The sequence below is a fragment of the Mirounga leonina genome, unplaced genomic scaffold (genome assembly GCF_011800145.1).
Source record: "Mirounga leonina isolate KUSES-001 unplaced genomic scaffold, KU_Mleo_1.0 Mir_114, whole genome shotgun sequence".
Classification (NCBI taxonomy): domain Eukaryota; kingdom Metazoa; phylum Chordata; class Mammalia; order Carnivora; family Phocidae; genus Mirounga; species Mirounga leonina.
The window spans coordinates 35219748-35237423 of NW_023270265.1; the positions used below are offsets into that span (position 1 = coordinate 35219748).

The window sequence follows — 17676 nt, forward strand, 5'->3', positions numbered from 1 at the left end:
GGAGAGAAAATCTGAAGCAGACTCTGCATTGAGCACAAAGCCCAATTTGGGGCTTGATCCCACAGCCATGAGATCATGACCTCAGCTGAAACCGAGAGTTGGATGCTTAACCGACTGAGCCACCCAGGCGCCTCTAGTTAAACTATTCCATATGATACCTGTAATGATGGGTACACGATATTATATATTTATCAAGGCCCATAGAATTGGACAACACAGAGTGAATGCTAATGTTAATATTAATGTATCAGTGTTGATTTATCAACTCTTAACAATGTACCACTTAATGGAAGATGTTAATAGGGGACACTGTGCTGGGAAGAGGGTCTATGGGAACTCTCTGTACTTTCTGTGCAGTTTTTCTATAAACCTAAAATTGCTATAAAAACAATAATAAAAAACACTCTTATTACAGTTACCACTCCTTTCTTAGTCAAAGCTGAACTCTTTGCCTTAGCCTATAAGACTTTAAGTGAATCTGACCCAGGGCTACTTTATCTCCTACCACCTGATTCCTTAATCATGATTCTAGCCACATTGGCCTTCTGTTGTATTTTGAACTGCTCTCTTGCCTTATCTTTGTGCTTGCTCTTCACTCAGCCTGGAACATTCTTCCCCCAGAATTCTTATTGCTTCTTCCCTCTCCCATTATTTAGGTCTGTTTTCTTTCCTTTTTTAAAAGATTTATTTATTCTAGAGAGAGAATGAGAGAGAGCGAGAGAGCTCGCAAGTGGGGGGAGGGTCAGAGGGAGAGAGAATCCTGAAGCACAGGTCTGTTTGCAAATGCTACTTCATCAGCCTTTTTACTTATTATCAACACCTCCAATCTCCTTCCCCATCACACTTTTACTTTTATCTTGCTTTATTTTCATTTATAGCTCTTAATACTTCTCACCTTGATTATATGTTAATTTGTTTTTTCCTTGTTAAAATGTAAGTTCTATGAAGGCAGGCATTTTATCTTTTTTTTTCCTCATACTGTATCCTCATCCCCTAGAATAGTGTCTAGCACATGGTAGGTGTTTAATAAACATTTGTAGAATGGGTAAATGAATGAAGTCCATGTTCTCTGTAGACAAATGTGTGGGAAGTCAAATTTAAAATCAAAAGATGGCTTAGTGAGTGTGGAATATGAGTCATAAGATGCGTAATATTAATGGCTGATGTTACCCATATGATAGCATGATGCATTCATTTTCACTAAAAGATACATCTGCTCCACAGATAGGAAACTTCTGTTATGGGCCAGAAAATGCTCTTCCATGAGCAGTGTAGAAGAGACTGCTAGTCTTTACCTCTTTGAATCTCCCTTTTTTCTCTTTGAATTAAAAAATGTACAAAAATGAAGAAAAATCACAAAACACAAATGTATAAAGTAGAAAATAAAAACCACTCTTAAACCCAGGCAGAGGCAAGTCATTTTTAACACACCTTGGTTATTGTCCTTGAGAACCATTTGGGATGGATTTATATATGTATTTTTATCATATTTGAATTATATAGAAATAGCAAATAGTATATAAGTATTTCATGAACTGCTTAGATATTTAATATTTAAATATCTTACAAATTATAACTTAGGCTCTTATCCTGGCACAGTGTCTAGTACAGAATTTGTCATATATTCACAATTCTCAAATGTTTTTAATTATTTGAATATGAATAAGAGGAGCTTGGGCAGTTACGAGTATTACTCTGAAGAAGAGAGATCTTAAACTCCTCTCACCGCCAGCACTAAAAATGTTTTGTTAATTGCATTAAATAGAAGTTTTGGATTTGTTTTGAAAATATTTTAGATTTTCATGGAAATTATGTATAAATAACAAACTTTCCTGAAGTTTATTAGACTTTGGACTGAACAAAATTTAAAGTTCTGAAGATGTTCTTCATGGGTCTTAAAATTTATATGTGGATTTTGGGGAAAGTCTAAAATAATTTTCAGATTTAACTCCCAATAATATATATAATTTAGTTGTGAGTGTACTGTATTTCAGGGATTAGAAGACCAGATTTTAAAATCATGTTATTTTTTGTGTGCTGTTAAAAAAATTAAATCCCGTTTCCTGAGTTTTAAGCATTTTCAAAATATTTAGGGATTACTAGACTGTGAAAAAGTATTAATGTTATTAGGTGACACTCTTCTTAATGCGTCAGTATGACCATGATTTCCTGACTTTGCAGAGAGTTGTATTGCTGGAGGATAACTTTCTGGAGAAAATATATGTTTAAAATAATCCAGTTGCCATGTGGTGATTTACACAAATCAAAAAGATTTAACTTATTTGAGTCTAGTGATTAATTCTGCTTTTTAAAAACATTTTTTAGTTTAGTTTTTTTTTTTTTTTTTTTAAAGATTTTATTTATTTATTAGAGACAGAGAGCACATGAGAGGGGGGAGGGTCAGAGGGAGAAGCAGGCTCCCTTCCGAGCAGGGAGCCCGATGCGGGACTCAATCCTGGGACTCCAGGATCATGACCGAGCCGAAGGCAGTCGCTCAACCAACTGAGCCACCCAGGCGCCCCGCATTTTTTAGTTTTAATATTAGATAGTCATATGCATATTTCCTAAAATGTAACGAATTTGTTTTTATGTTCAGAGGTATCAAACTGGCATCCTGAATACTGAAAAAAGCCCACAAATGTGTTTAGTAACATAATGTTTTGTTCTGTTTTAACCTAAGAATTAGTTTTTAGCATTTAAGCATTAGAAGATTTTATTTGAAAATCTACATTTCCAGCCTTGTTTGAAAAATGTGAGGATTGGACAGTATTGAACTTTCTTGCTCCAGTGTAGCAGTGATTCTCAACTGAGGGCGATTTTGGTAGTGTTATGACAGAGGACATTTGTTAATGTCTATAGACAGTTTTTGTGGTTATTATTTGGGAGGTGCTACTGGCATCTAATGGGTAAAGGCTAGGGGTGCTGCTTAAGTCCAGGACAGCCTCATAGAGCAAAGAATTATCCAGTTCAAAATGTCAGTGTATTGAAGTTGAAAAGTCCTGCAATACAGCAATAGTGGATCTGTTGTTTTATTTACTTACCTTGACTCTGTACACTTTTGGATTTGTGTATCTTTCTTTAGAGTAGTGGAAGTTATTTTTGTAGGAACTGAAACAATTTCAAGTATATTATTTATTAGAAAAGATGATGGCAAATTCAAAAAAATGTTTTATTACCTCTGGCTTGAAGAGTATTAGAATCCAAATTTTATCTTCCCCCGTTATCTTCATTTATTCTTTAAGTTAACATGATGCTATGTACTAAGCACTGTACTAGATACAGAGGAGATAAGCAGGTATACAAACTTTAGCAGTTGTTATGTTTTGGAGAATTGTTCCATTTACCAGTATGTAATTTAAAGGAATTTTTTGAAAACAACATGCAGTTGGGTCTTTTTTCTTTTTTTCTTTTATCCTCTCTGACAGTCTCTTGTCTTTTATTTGGTGCATTTAGATTATTTACTGATTTAGTTGGATTAGTATCAATTATATTTGTTTTCTATTAGCTGAACTTGTTCTTTTTGTCTTTCATCATTTTTTTGCCTTACCGGGTTTTAATTGAGCATTTTATATTATTCCCTTTTCTCTCTTCTTAGCAGTTTATACTTCTTTTAATTTTGTTTGTATGTATGTGGTCATCCTGGAGTTTACAGTATGCATTTACAGCTAATTATAAGTCCACTTTCAAATAATGCTATGCCACTTCATGGGTAGTGTGGTTACCTTATAACAGAATATTCCCAATTCCTCCCTTTTGTGCCTTATAACATTGCTGTCATTCATTTCATATATCCTTAATCTATAATCATCTAATATATTGTTGTTATTAATACTTTGAACAAACCAGTATCTGTTACTTAAGAGTAAGAAAATATTTTATCTTTATTCCTTCTCCAGTGCTTTTTTATATAGATCCAAGTTTCTAACCTACACCATTTTCCTTCTTTTGGAAGAACTTTTTAGTATTCTTGTAAGAGAGGTCTACTGGTGACAGACTCCCTCAATTTTTGTTTGTCTGAGAAAGTCTTTATTTTTCTTTTACTTTGAAGGATAATTTCATTGGATACAGACTTTTAGATTGGTGGGTTTTTCTTTCAAGACTTTAAATATTTCATTGCATTCTCTTTTTGTTTACATGGTTTTCTGAAAAGTCTAAATATTACGGTTTTTATCCTTGTTTCTCCAAAAGTAAGGTGCTTTTATCCTCTAGCTTCTTCCAAAATTTTCTCTGTCTTTGATTTTCTGCAGTTTGAATATGCAGTGCCTAGGGAAAAACAGGAGGGGATTTTTCTTCTACACCCTGAGAACCTGGGTGGTAAAGCGCAAGGGTCCAATTTCTCCATCTCCTTGCCAAAATTTGTTATTTTCTGTTTCTTGATTATAGCCATTCTAGTGGGTATGAAATGATATCTCATTGTGGTTTTGATTTGATTTTTCTAATGATTAGTGATGTCAAGCATCTTTTCATTTATTTATTGGCCATTTGTACATTTTTTGCAGAAATGTCTATTAAAGTTCTTTGACCATTTATAAATTGGAGACTTGTTGAGTTGTAAGAGTTCTTTTATTTTGGATATTAATCCTTTAGTAGATACAGAATTTGCAAATATTTTCTCCCATTCTGTAGGTTGCCTTTTCACTCTTTTTATAAAAGTGTCCTTTGATGCACATATGTTTTTAATTTTGATGAAATTCAGTTTACCAATTTTCTCTTTGCTGCCTGTGTTTATAATAATATGGCTTAATAATGTGCCCTAGACCCATTTTTCAGTTTCATGCACTTGATTTGCTCATCTTACTTTTTCAGTATTTATAACTAATGCCTTTAGAGAGAAAGGAATGTCATGAGAGAACCAATGTAGCTGTTACAAATTATAAAGTTTTTGAACTGTATTGTTCAAATAAAGAATTCTGCAAGGAAGAATGTTGCAGAATAACACTAAGAATAATCTAAATTGCCAGTACAGCTCTTTCAACTAGAATGAGGAGAAATATACCTTATTTTCTATCCTTGTGGAGTACTATTAAATCTAGGAGCAGTTTTTGATTTATAAATCTCACTTTGTATATTTATATAGCATCAGAACATATGCCTATTTGAGATTATATATATTTTGAGGTAGAAGATGTCCATCAAATTGAATTGAAGATGAATCTGATATTATCATGCTGAATTTAGTTAAAAAATTAGTGAGCTCTATTTAAAGTATGGAATATACAAACATAAATGTGGTTGAATTGGTTACTTAAAACTATATATATATAATACTAGTTGGCAGTCATTTATATTAGTAGTCATTTATAATCAACATTTTAACTTTATCAGATGTCATTTTTTTCTTTTTTTATTGAGGTATAATTGACAGATAACATTACATTAGTTCCAGGTGTACAACATAATGATTCGATATTTGTAAGATGTTATTTTCTAGTAAGTTTTAGATCTTGTGTTTGACTTTTACATTTTCCAGAAAGGTGTAATTATAATATAGAAAATGAAGTTTTTTTCTTTCTTTCAGTACTACTTAATATATTCTTTAATAATTCTTGTTAAATTTTTATGTTGGTCAATTTTACAGGTGAATTATGTAACCTCATTACGCTGGATGTAGCTCACAATCAACTTGAACACCTCCCAAAGGAGATTGGAAACTGCACACAGATAACCAACCTTGACTTGCAACACAATGAACTGCTAGACCTCCCAGATACTATAGGTATGGGTGATATTAATAGTCATTTATAGCTACTTGGACATTAAAAAGACTGTTTTTGATCTATTTCTATAATAAAAGTTAAAAGATTAAAATGCGTCAAAGTAGTAAAACTTTTTATTTCCATTTCTTGGTGAAGAGAACAATTAGGTTTTAGGAAATGAGTTCAATCAGATTATAAAGAAGGTAGAATGTGGAATATTGAATATTGGTATATATTTTATTATAACTCTGCTTAAATTGCAGAATGGGTGCATTTTCTGTTTTTTCTTATTTCAGAATGTTACATATTATATAGGGTGTGGTCCCTTCTTTACTAAAGCAAACACACTGAAAAATAAAACCATTGCTGTTTGGTCTTTAAAACATGGGGAATATAGCTTAAAGCTTGTTCATCTCTACTGTTGAAGGGACTAAGAGAAGAGATGTCTTGAAGTACAAAATGTTTTTCAAATACTTAGCCAGACTCAAAAAGCTGAAGTGCGCTTATTGTGATATGTTCTATATGTACACAGTCTTATCTTTCTAAATGTCTGTAAATGTATACAAACAGCAAAGAAAATTTTTAAAAGTTTGGACACCTTTTTAGTTACTGGTGTGTTATAAGGATATTGTAATGTTTATTTAGGAAAATTACACCTGTACTTAATTTTTGTAATTCCAGTAGTGAATATTTATGAGGTTCTTCTGTTACTATATCATAAGAGGCCTATGATGGTGAGATCTTTTTCCAGAAGGATTTTCGTTTGTTTCTGTCAGGTACCTAAGGGGACCACTTGAATCCATCTGTGTTCTAAAGTTTGAAATTTTTCTGGTCCCCCAGGTCATTCAAAGGTAGTCTGTAGACTGATTGAAGGGCTATTTTACTTCTGGTTTACCCTTAGTGCTAGGGTGCAGCCCTATAGTATCCCAGGTGATATTGATTTCTGGACTCCCCACCCTTGGCTGGTTGTAGATTTTGACTCTTGGCAGAAACATGCCTGATCAGCTGTTTCTTCCAGTTAGAGAAGCACTCTTAGGACAAAATTTTGTCCATTATTTTGCTTATTTCTTGGGTTTCCAGCCAGTTTCTGGCCGGGTAGTCATTATCTTGTTAGCTCTCCGTTTTGTTTTGGAAGTGTACTTAACTTTTTTCAGTGGGAGGGTTTGTCTGAATTAGCTAGTCTACCATTTCTTGAAACAGAAGCAATTGTTAAGGAATTTTTTGTTTTAAGTTACAGGACAACTAATCTGAGACTTCTTTAGAAGGATATAATAACTAGCCGTTAGAACCTATATCTTCCTGATTCTTAGCCTGGAGTTCTTTATATCACGTTACTGTTTGTAGTGGCAACAGACTAAGTATTCTAGTTAACTAGTTAACTGCATTAGATTTATTTCTGAAAGGCAAGATGGTGTATAACATATAGTGAATTATCCTACTATATTCTTAAGAATTTTACCAAATTTCCTATATAAATAAAGGAATCAGATTTCTGGATCAGTAGAGACTGAACACAATTATTTCTTACTTTTCTATCTTAAAATCTATTGAAATGGCCAGGATGAACAAAGTGACCTTAGAAGAAAAAGAGCATAGAAAAGATATGTGTTACATTTATAAAACATGATCAGACTGGTGCAAAAAAGAAACAAGGAATGCATTCCTTAGAAATATCTTTGCCATATAAAGTTCAATTTAATGGGAAATACTGTGTAATAGAATGAACACATCCAAAGACCAAAATAGCGATGTGTGTAGGATAAGTGGAAGAAGTCTGTTAGAATCTAGAACAAAAAGAAGGATACAAAGTGAGTGATGAAGAGTCATGAGAGAAAGGACTAGAAGTTCTAGAAAGAGAATACAATGAAGAAACTAAATAAAATATAATTTTATAATCTTTTCCTGAACTTGACAAAAACTCAGATAATATGATTGACATTGCTTACCAAGAAGACATAATGAAAAAGATACATTCTGGTAGAAGTTTTAAAAATTAGATGTACTTAATTGCTTTGAATATACCATAGTAACATATAATGTTATAAAGGTTTTATTTTTTATTTTATTTGAGAGAGAGAGAATGAGAAACAGAGAGCATGAGAGGGAGGAGGGTCAGAGGGAGAAGCAGACTCCCCGCCAAACAGGGAGCCCGATGCGGGACTCGATCCCGGGACTCCAGGATCATGACCTGAGCCGAAGGCAGTCGCTTAACCAACTGAGCCACCCAGGTGCCCACATATAATGTTATAAAACCTGTTCTTTGTCTAGTTTCAGTTTCTGGGTAATGCTGGCCATATATAATAAGTAGGAAAGTGTTCCTACTCTTCAGTTTGGGGAACAGTTTGTATAAAATTGGCATTATTTCTTCCTTTAATATGTGGTAAGATTCATCAGTGAAGCCACTGGGGCCAGGAATTTTCTTTGTAGGAATGCTTTTAAAAACAATTTCAATTTTGGGGCACCTGGGTGGCTCACTCAGTTGGGCGGCAGACTGGATTTTGCAGCAGGTCATGATCTCAAGGTCCTGGGATTGAGCCCTGTGTTGGTGGGGAGTCTGCTTGAGGATTCTCTGCTCCTTCCCCTGTGCTCTCTCTCTAAAATAAATAAATAAATCTTTAAAAAATGTTCAATTTCTTTGATACAGAGCTATTTAGATTGTCACTGTTTTATTTTTTGAAGATTTATTTATTTTAGAGAGGAGGAGGAGGAGGGGCAGAGAGAGAGGGAGAGAGAGTCTTAAGCAGACACTGCACTCAGCAGGGAGCCCTACATGGGGCTCCATCTCACGAACTTTAGATCAGGACCTGAGCTGAAACCAAGAGTTGGAGGCTTAACCAGTTGTGCCTCCCAGAGCCCCTCACTTTATTCTTGGGCAGACTTAATCATTTATGTCTTTCAAGGAATGGGTCCATTTCATTTGTCACATTTAATAGGCATAAAATTGTTTCTAATATTCCCTTATTATTTTGATATCTATAGAATCTATTGTCATGTCACTTCTCTCATTCCTGATATCAGTAACTTAGATGTCTTTTTTTCCTATCTGGTTAGAATTGTATCAGTTTTATTGATTATCTCTAAGTTTTACTGATTTTCTATATTGTTTCTCTGACTTTTATTTCATTGATTTCCACCTTGACCTTTATTATTTCCTTTTATCTGTTTTGAGTTTTATTCTTTTTTAGTTTCTTGTGGTGGAAGCTTGAGGTCATCGATGTGAGTTTTTTGTTTTTTCTTGACTTTTCTTGAATTACGTATTGACATATTTAGTTTGTGTTGTATGATCTTACATGAAGATTTCATCTTATATGTGCATTTAGTGCTATAAATTTCCCCTTATGTACTGCTTTTAGTAGCATTCCACAAATCCTGATATATTGTGTATTTCTTTTTCTTTTTTTCAGAATACTTTCTAATTTTCTTTTGTTGAGTAGAGTGACATAGATGAAGCAATCAGTGAATTTATTCTACTACCTGTCATTTTTTGTCTTTTTTTTCCTCCTAATTTTTGTCAGATACACTGTCGGGACATGTAACATTTATGTTACATCTTGTTATGCTGATCTCTTGTTGTTTTTCATTTTAATGTTCATCAACAGTCCTGTTGTCATAGTTGCCCCAGTCATCTCTTGGTTGGCTCAAGTCAATCTTCTAGTTTTCTCAGAAATGGTTCATAAATAATAGTTCCCTAGTTATAGAATGTTTGTAACCTTTATGCTTGAACAGTTTGGATGGATGTAAAAATCACTGGGTCCAGCTTTGTTTCCTTGAGCATCTTAGTAGAACTAAGAGGTAGTTGTACTGTCTTCTGGCATTGAATAAAGTATGAGGCCAGTCCAGTTTTTTCCCATTGTAAGTGGACAATCTTTTTGCCTGGCCACCCAGAGTACTTTCCTTTATTTCTGAAATTCAAGAACTGCATTATATTTCTCAGTGTTGATTTTTCAGAGTCCATTTCCCTGGGATACTCTGAGCCAATCAACATATAGGTTTAATTTTGATAGTTTTATATAGTTTATATACTTTATAGTTTTCTTGAATTACATAGACATACTTAGTTTGTGTTGTATGTTCTTACATTGCAAGATATGTCTATAAGTTTGCTTATTTTGAATAACCAATTAGTTGCAACAGTAAAGGAGAAAAGAAAGAATAATGCAAAATCTTTTTTTTATGACATTAAAAAAGCACGTAAAAGCATAGTTGCTCAGTTTTAGAAAGAAAAATAAAGGTTGTTTACTGCAAATCAGACAGGGGAACCAAAATTAAAGATGCTTGAAATGTTATAAAGTTAATATTCTTATCCCTCTTACCAATACTTAGTCACTGTGTATTTGTTAGGATTATAGATGCTAAACACTTTATTGCTCCTTAAGCATATCAGGCAAGTTCTAGCATCAGGGCCTTTATACTTCTTGGTCTCTCTGCTTAGGACTCTTTCTCCTAAATACCCACATAATTTCCTTTACTCTTTCAGCTGATCAAATGGATATATATAGGGCACGGTCATCAGTCAGCACTGTTGTTTCTCTCAAATAGTCCAACAATATTTTGTTTAATATATTATGCATGCGTCTGAATCTGTGTTGTGTCAAATAACAATGAAAGGGGGATGAAATTAGAGTACAAAAATGAATAGCCCTGGCAAACAGAGAAAGTATAGGTGGTGGTGGATGATAAAAATCTTCCATTTACTAGGACTAGGGTCATGGTTTTTTGGATTCACTTCTTCTGACAAAGGGTGACTTCTCCATGTATCCTTCTTTCTCCTGGCTTTCTTAATTTTGTATATCTCGCTTCTGTCAGAATAACTGTATTTTAAGTATGTTTATTAATATGAAAACATTTGACTTCATTATTAATCTGTTGTGGTTAAGATGTTATCTCAAAATAACAAATGCCTTGCTTCTAGAACATTCTGCATGATCAAATTATAAGTATGTATTGCAAATCAGTGAGAACTGAAACATTAACAATAAGAAAATTGTAAATACTTTATTCTTACATGCTTTGATAGTTGTCAACAAATGGAGTATTTATAGCTGTTAATCCAAATAATGGCAAAATGAGTAATATTTATTGAAATTTTTATAATGTCATTTATTATATACTATGTATATTAAAAATTCTTTTGCCTTTTTCATCTCTCTCATCCCCAGTATTTTGATTGTATAGCAGAAGGCTGAGATTTGGTGAGAAATTCAAACATTTGGGTGTTGGTCTATTATAAATCCCCGTAGTCTTAATCGATTGACCTTTGAGATTCATCCCTCTCATTTATCAGAGAAGAGAAATTCACCCAAAACATTTAGTGGCAAACTTTATTGGAACATAGTTCTCCTGATATTTTTCCTATTCTACTTCTTGAAAAGTGTAACTTAAAAAAAAAAAAAAAAAATCCACACCTATCCTGCACAGTTGATGTAAGTCCCACAGCAGCTGCCCTACTCTCCTTTCCCTGGACTAAAGAAACTTTCTCTAAACTCACAATTGAAATGAGATCTTTTAACTGTCACCTGACAATCAAGTTTTCCAAAAATCCTTTTATTTCCTTGCCTTTTCTTTTTTCTTATAAGTAGACTGAGATGTTTTTACCCCTTTCTTTATTTAACATGAACACTCCTAGAGTAGTTTCTTACTCCTTGGCAGTAATCACTGCCATTTACATCCAGGCTGAGCAGTGCTAGGATCACTGACAGCTCACAGGATGTGGAGAAGAGGCAGAAGGAAGTAGGGAGGGGACAGCTGGTTGTAGTTAAGTGAGAGAGTACTTCAAAACATATTTATAGTTTCTCTGACTTAACCATTAGTCTACCCTGTTGAATAAAATGTATATTCTCTTTCATGTAAATATTTTCTAATTCAGGAATCAGTTATGAACTGTAGAAAATGTTAAACTTCATTACAGCAGTCATTTTGTTTCAAACTATGAACTTGATATGTTAAAGCCTTCTGTGATTTCTGGTGATTTTATGAAACCAGGGGTAGGGGGAGGTAAGAGGTCTCAAGTAGGAAAAAATATTTTATTTTCTATTTCTTGTCAAATGAGATAGAGAAATCTGCAACAAGACCTTGCCTTCAAGGCTGGAGCACAGAACAATTCACAGAGGTCTTTTGTTGCACTGGGCTCTGAAGAAATGTTACACTAATTATGGTTGTATCAACAAGTAGAGTTTTAGTAATTAGGTTTTAGGTAATTACAGTGCAGCTTCATGTAACAACTTTACTAGTTTTCTTTTTAATGGTGGCATTCTTTTGGGTTTTTGACATTAAGAATTTTTATATTGCTTGCTTTTCAGTTTGCTTTCAGTTTTTTTGGTTCAGTGTTTCTGGGGAAAAAAAGTACCTTTGACATTATTTTCATTTTAGAACTGTGTGCCTTTTCTACTGATTTTTTTTTTTTTTTGCTACTTTGTTAAAACAAAATTAAGATCATTTGAATTAAGAGTTTTACTCAAAAGTTATACTGAAATAACCTAAAGATGCTGATTATATTTGCTGAAATTGAAAGCATCTAATTTTAATTCATAGTCATTTGATGTTGCTGTAATTTAAAAATTGACAGCATAAGAAAGCAAGCTGTCAGAGCAGAGCACAGAACAACTTAACAAAGTTAAGCACTTAAAAGCTAAATGCCAGTGATTGGCAGTGATCAGCCTACATTTATACACAGAAGCTCAGCAACATTGATTTTATTTCTTAGTCACAATGGCTCAACATTAAAGCAAGTCATGGCTTGATTTCTAGGTTGCAGTTTAGTTTGTGGTAAAACCAATCACTGAAAGAGGCTAGAGTTGAAATCACTACAGGGGATGAATCGTAGTAAATGTCACACTTCTGATGTCCAGCTTTTTTCCTCACACAAGAGAATTTTGATATTTCATCCTTAATTTTTTTCACCTCTTTTATTTTGCTGAAAGTCATGGATTTTGGCAAAATGTGGATGACTGAACATGCCATGCTCTCAGTAAAGTGATAAGACCTTTGCGCATGTGAGTTTCTCATCAGAATAGCATATTCTCATAGATTACATTTTTTTAAAGTTTAATTTCTACCACACCAAAAAAAAAAGGGGGGGGGAAGAAAAAGTTTAGGAAAGTTGGAGGTACTATTTCTGTTTAACCACAAATTTTGGTACTAAAGTCATGTGGCAGTTTCACTGCATTATTTTCATTTTGTAATTTTTAAATTCTGGAAACCTATTCTGATTTTAAAAGTGAGAAATTCAAGAGTTATTTTGCTTTTAGAAGAGAAATTTCAGGAATCTGGTTCGATTTATTGGGCTTTTGAATTGATAAGCATTTAGAATTTGTTATACTAATCTCTGTTATCAGAGAAAGCTTTTAGGTTTTGATGAGAATAAATAATGTTTAAAATATTGTATTTGTGTACTGCTCTGCTCTAAACAGTGATTGAATGAGGGATGTCAGTTGATAGAGCAAAAATATGGGGTCTTTGTGCTTTACTCTTCTGGCAGATTCAGAGACTCCTTGGTAAATGCTTCAGCCATTTTATTACATTGGAGCAGGCTTCTTCCATAGGGAAAGCAGTGGTATGCAGGAGAGAAAGGAATGCTGTCTCCCTCGCCCCCCCAAGGTCGACCGCTTTTTCTGTCTTCAACTTCATACAGCAAATTAAAATTTTACCGTAAGATTTTTGAAGTTCTTTAAAATCAGACATTATCACTGCTCGTAGGAAAATTTCCACCGTTACCAGCCTTGTTGTAGCTGTAGGGGGCATGGGATAGGCAAAGGATAAAATATTTATTTCTTCCCTCCCTCCCTATTTTAAAATGAGAATGGGTCAAAGAAAAGCATCTCATGTAATTTTAAGTTTTTACCTTTTGTTCCTAATGGAGAGGAGGACAAATCGTAAAATGCTTTAGCTTCTGCAGTTAATTAAGAAAATATGAATGAATGCCTGCTGTGGGCTTAGCACTGAAACATATTCTTTGGGGAGATAGAAATATATAAGGTTTCTTACTAAAGGGTTTTCAGTCTCTTGGGTGGAGGTAACTAATTCATGAAATGACTGACAACATAAAAACAAGTATAATTAAATGCCATCTTAGAGTGAAGTCAGTATGCAGTCATGAGTCCAATTTACAGGGAGATCAATGAGATCTTGATATAATGGCCAGGGAAAGCTTCATGAACGAGTGTTTTGGACTCAGTATGGAATAAAAATGCTTTCCATGAGCACAACAGTATGGACAAACAACATGGGAGTAAGAATGAACATAGGCTTCTGTGTCAAGAGGCAGCAAGCTATCTGGAGTGCAGTCAGTGAAGATCTTGAAGAATGATTGTTAAAAGAGCCAGCTGAGTTTGATTCTAGTTTTGCCACTAACTAGGTGGTGGCTTTGATAGGTCTCTTCACATTATCTTATGCTAGAGTCAATGCTTATTACTCTCAGGTGGCTCTTATTGCTGCTGCTTAGGTGTTTTTTCATCTCTTTTTTTAATCAGGGTGCCTATTTAAGAATTCAAACCACCATGCTCTGTTTTTCCATGATATAGCTCTTATCTACACTTTATGGAGAAGATGAGCCTCACAATGTAAAGTGTCCAAATGTCTTACCTCTACGTTAGTATAAAAATGTCTCCATGATGTAAAATATTCATTCAAAAAAAGAATGGTATAGGGCGCCTGGGTGGCTCAGTCGTTAAGCGTCTGCCTTTGGCCCAGGTCATGGTTCTGGGGTCCTGGGATCAAGCCCCGCATCGGGCTCCCTGCTCAGCGGGAGGCCTGCTTCTCCCTCTCCCACTCCCCCTGCTTGTGTTCCCTCTCTTGCTGTGTCTCTGTCAATTAAATAAATAAAATCTTTAAAAAAAAAAAAAAAGAATGGTATAAAGATATTGCAGTTTTTAAAATTAAAATGACTTTAGAGTTACAGATTTTTTCTTAAAATGTTTTTAAATGACAAAGCTATCGAAAATTAGGAAAAAGGCAAGTTCACAGGAAAAAAAATTAATCTTCCATAATTCTACCATGCAGAGATAACTTAGTTTTGATGTTTCCTTTCCATTCTTCTCTACTTGTTTTTTTACATTGTTGAGATCATACAAAATGCATAATTTTTCTTATCTTCTTTTTTCACTTAATATCATAAAGTCTTTCACATCTTAAAATTTTCTGTAACATAATTTTTATAGGTATAGAATATAGTAGAATATAGACATATACTACAGAATAAAATCATGTTTTGAACATATGTATCAGTCATTGTGCTGCATAGCTTACACACATTGTATTTAACCCTTAGAGCAACCCTGTCAAGTATTTGGTGTTATCCTCACTTTATGGATGAGGAAATAGACTCGTTAAGTAATTTGCCCCAAGTCACATAGATAACATAAAATTCTTTGTGACACTGTGGTGTCTCCAGTTTAAATAATTCTTCATAGATTCTTGAATAAATAGGTTGTCCCTGTTTTTTTTGCCACCACAAATATGACTGTAATTAACATTTCATCACAAAGCAGATTATTTTATTTTCTGCGAACCCAAATGTTAAACATTTGTATCATAGTCAATGTCATAGTGCAGTGATAACAGTATTCTTGCCCTTATTTCTAATCTCTAAATGCTTTGGGGCTTTGGAAAGTCATCCAATCCTCAGCTTGTTTTTTCCCCCCTCCAAAATTGACATGTCTTACCAGAATGTCATTAGAAAGATTCAGTAAAGCATCCTTCGTTAATTTAGGAAGCATTTTAAACACAAAATTAACTTGTCTTTGCTAAATGATAGTTTTTGTTGTTGCTTTTGAATTCAGTTTTCTGCCTGTTGGAATCTCACTTAAACAGATCCAGCAAACTCTTGGCCCAATTTCCAGACACTATTATAAGAAAGTAATATACATGAAAATAGCATACCTCTGGAATAATTCCAATTCCAATTCCTACAGGAATTGAAATGTTTGCTAAGTTTTTCTGCATTATAGTTGGCTATACTTACGGTATTTAATTATTAGAATATTTTCATTATCAGTGGCAAATTTTTGCCTTGAAGAAGTAAAGAGTAAAAATTAGCTCGATTTAGTGATTATAACTTTAATCACTGATTTCTTCAGCAAGAGGGAAAGATGCAGATGATTGATAATTAGATAGGATTATGAGACATCGTGACTGCCCTCCTAGGGTTTCAAGGTTTAATTTATGCTATAAGCTAATAAATGTTTTCTGTAAGTACTGTAGTAGTGTTATATCTAATAAAGAAGGTTATTCAACAACTTTCTGAAAAACGGTCAAAGCAAAAAGAAAGAAATGGGCAGACTTCAGAAAGATGGTGAAAGTCGAAAGACATCAAAATATTTGTCTCCACAAAGTTAAGTCTGACACAGGCATCTGCTTCTGTAATTTTTAAGGCTGGTAATATTGTTTAATTTAAAACTAGAGGCTGGCTACGCTACATTTGACATTTAAACCTGGCCCATCTAAAAATGTGATACCAGAGGTTGTATTAACAATAAAACAATACAACAAGAAATTAACAAGTTTATCAGATTAAAAAAAAATTCCTTTTTTTGTATTCACAGGAAACCTGTCCAGTTTAAGTCGTCTTGGTCTGAGATACAACAGACTGTCAGCAATACCCAGATCACTGGCAAAATGCAGTGCCCTTGAAGAGCTAAATTTAGAGAACAATAACATTTCTGCTTTACCAGAGGTGAGAGGTGGTAAATCTTTACAGCTGGGTGAATAATTTGATTATTGAGATTGTTTAAATAATGAGTGTGCTACGGACATTTAGCCACCACTAAAATAAATATCCGAAAAAGAAAGAATAGGTATGATTATAGGAACATACTAATTTTTTCTTTTTTGTGTGTGTAGAAGGGAGAAAGCAAGGTGAGAAATCAGTGTGCTACATTCCCATGTAAGCATCATGTAAATCTTTCTCACATCTTTTTGAAACTGACAATAACAGCTATTAAGGAAAAGTTGTGTGGTTGATTTTAAAACTCAACTACCCTACCCAGTTCAATTATTTAAAAAAGTGCTATAGAAAGATGATACGGGAAAAGAATGAGCTACATAGAACACACTATTAATCATGTTAATATTAGCTGTAACACTTCCACTACCCAAATTATTACCCTGCTTATACAATAATATTAAAGCCTATTTAGCATATACCAGTCACCAAAATTTGTTATTTCTTAACACATTATTTTTAATTTGGTTTTTGTTCTGTGAAAAAATATTTTCACTTATTTTGGGCAGAATGCAGTACTCTTTTATTTTATTCTTTTGCTACATATTATTATTTTAGCATACCCACAACTTGTATGTTTGCTTATGGTTATTCAAGCATTATGTCTTATTGAAGTATTCTAACAAATAAAAGAACGGAATTGTGGACTTATTGATTGAGCTTTGCAAATGTTTTCTATAAGTGTCCCTTTATTTCTGGTTTTTCGGTGTGTGTGTGTATTTGAATTAAAAACAAAGGTGCTTTGGGCAAATGTTTTTAGATATATACTATGATTTATAAAGAACAATTTGAGCATATGAAGCTATAAGCATGTAGCAATTAGTTTATAAAATAAATGTATTTAATAATGATTTGCTTCTAAGGGATACAGAAAAAAGTACCTATTAATTTTGTTTCTATTATTCTGGGTGTTTGGGTTTTTAGAAAACCTTTTGATTAGAGTACAAAAATCAGTTTTTCAGGATTGTATTTTCTAGGATGGACTAGCTCACTAAAACTCCTATGACAGTATCTCATCTGCAGTTTAAATGGGATAAGAAATAGAATCCACAGATTGTAGAGATAGCCCTGACAACTAGACTGTCTGGATTTTTGTCTTTCTTTGCTAGTGGTAATTTAGAATGGTAAATATGGGTGGGGTTCTATTTAATGTAATCTCCTTTTCTAACAGTAATTAGCACAATAATTGGACCTTGTTGGGATTTTTTTAGGGTGTGATTTGTGAGCTTAAGTAAAATTCACTGCTTTTACAATGTTAGTAAG

The 17676-nt window shown here is 33.5% G+C and overlaps 1 protein-coding gene across 3 annotated transcripts in view; it reads left to right on the forward strand.

Moving 5' to 3' along the window:
* The window catches only part of SHOC2 (SHOC2 leucine rich repeat scaffold protein), a 92671-nt gene that overhangs the window by 61757 nt on the left and 13238 nt on the right, over window positions 1-17676 (forward strand). For all 3 annotated transcript variants that reach the window (XM_035028867.1, XM_035028858.1, XM_035028877.1), the window contains exons 3-4: window positions 5579-5716; window positions 16235-16365. In XM_035028867.1, the coding sequence (XP_034884758.1) occupies window positions 5579-5716; window positions 16235-16365 (269 nt within the window). The remainder of the gene's footprint in view (window positions 1-5578; window positions 5717-16234; window positions 16366-17676) is intronic.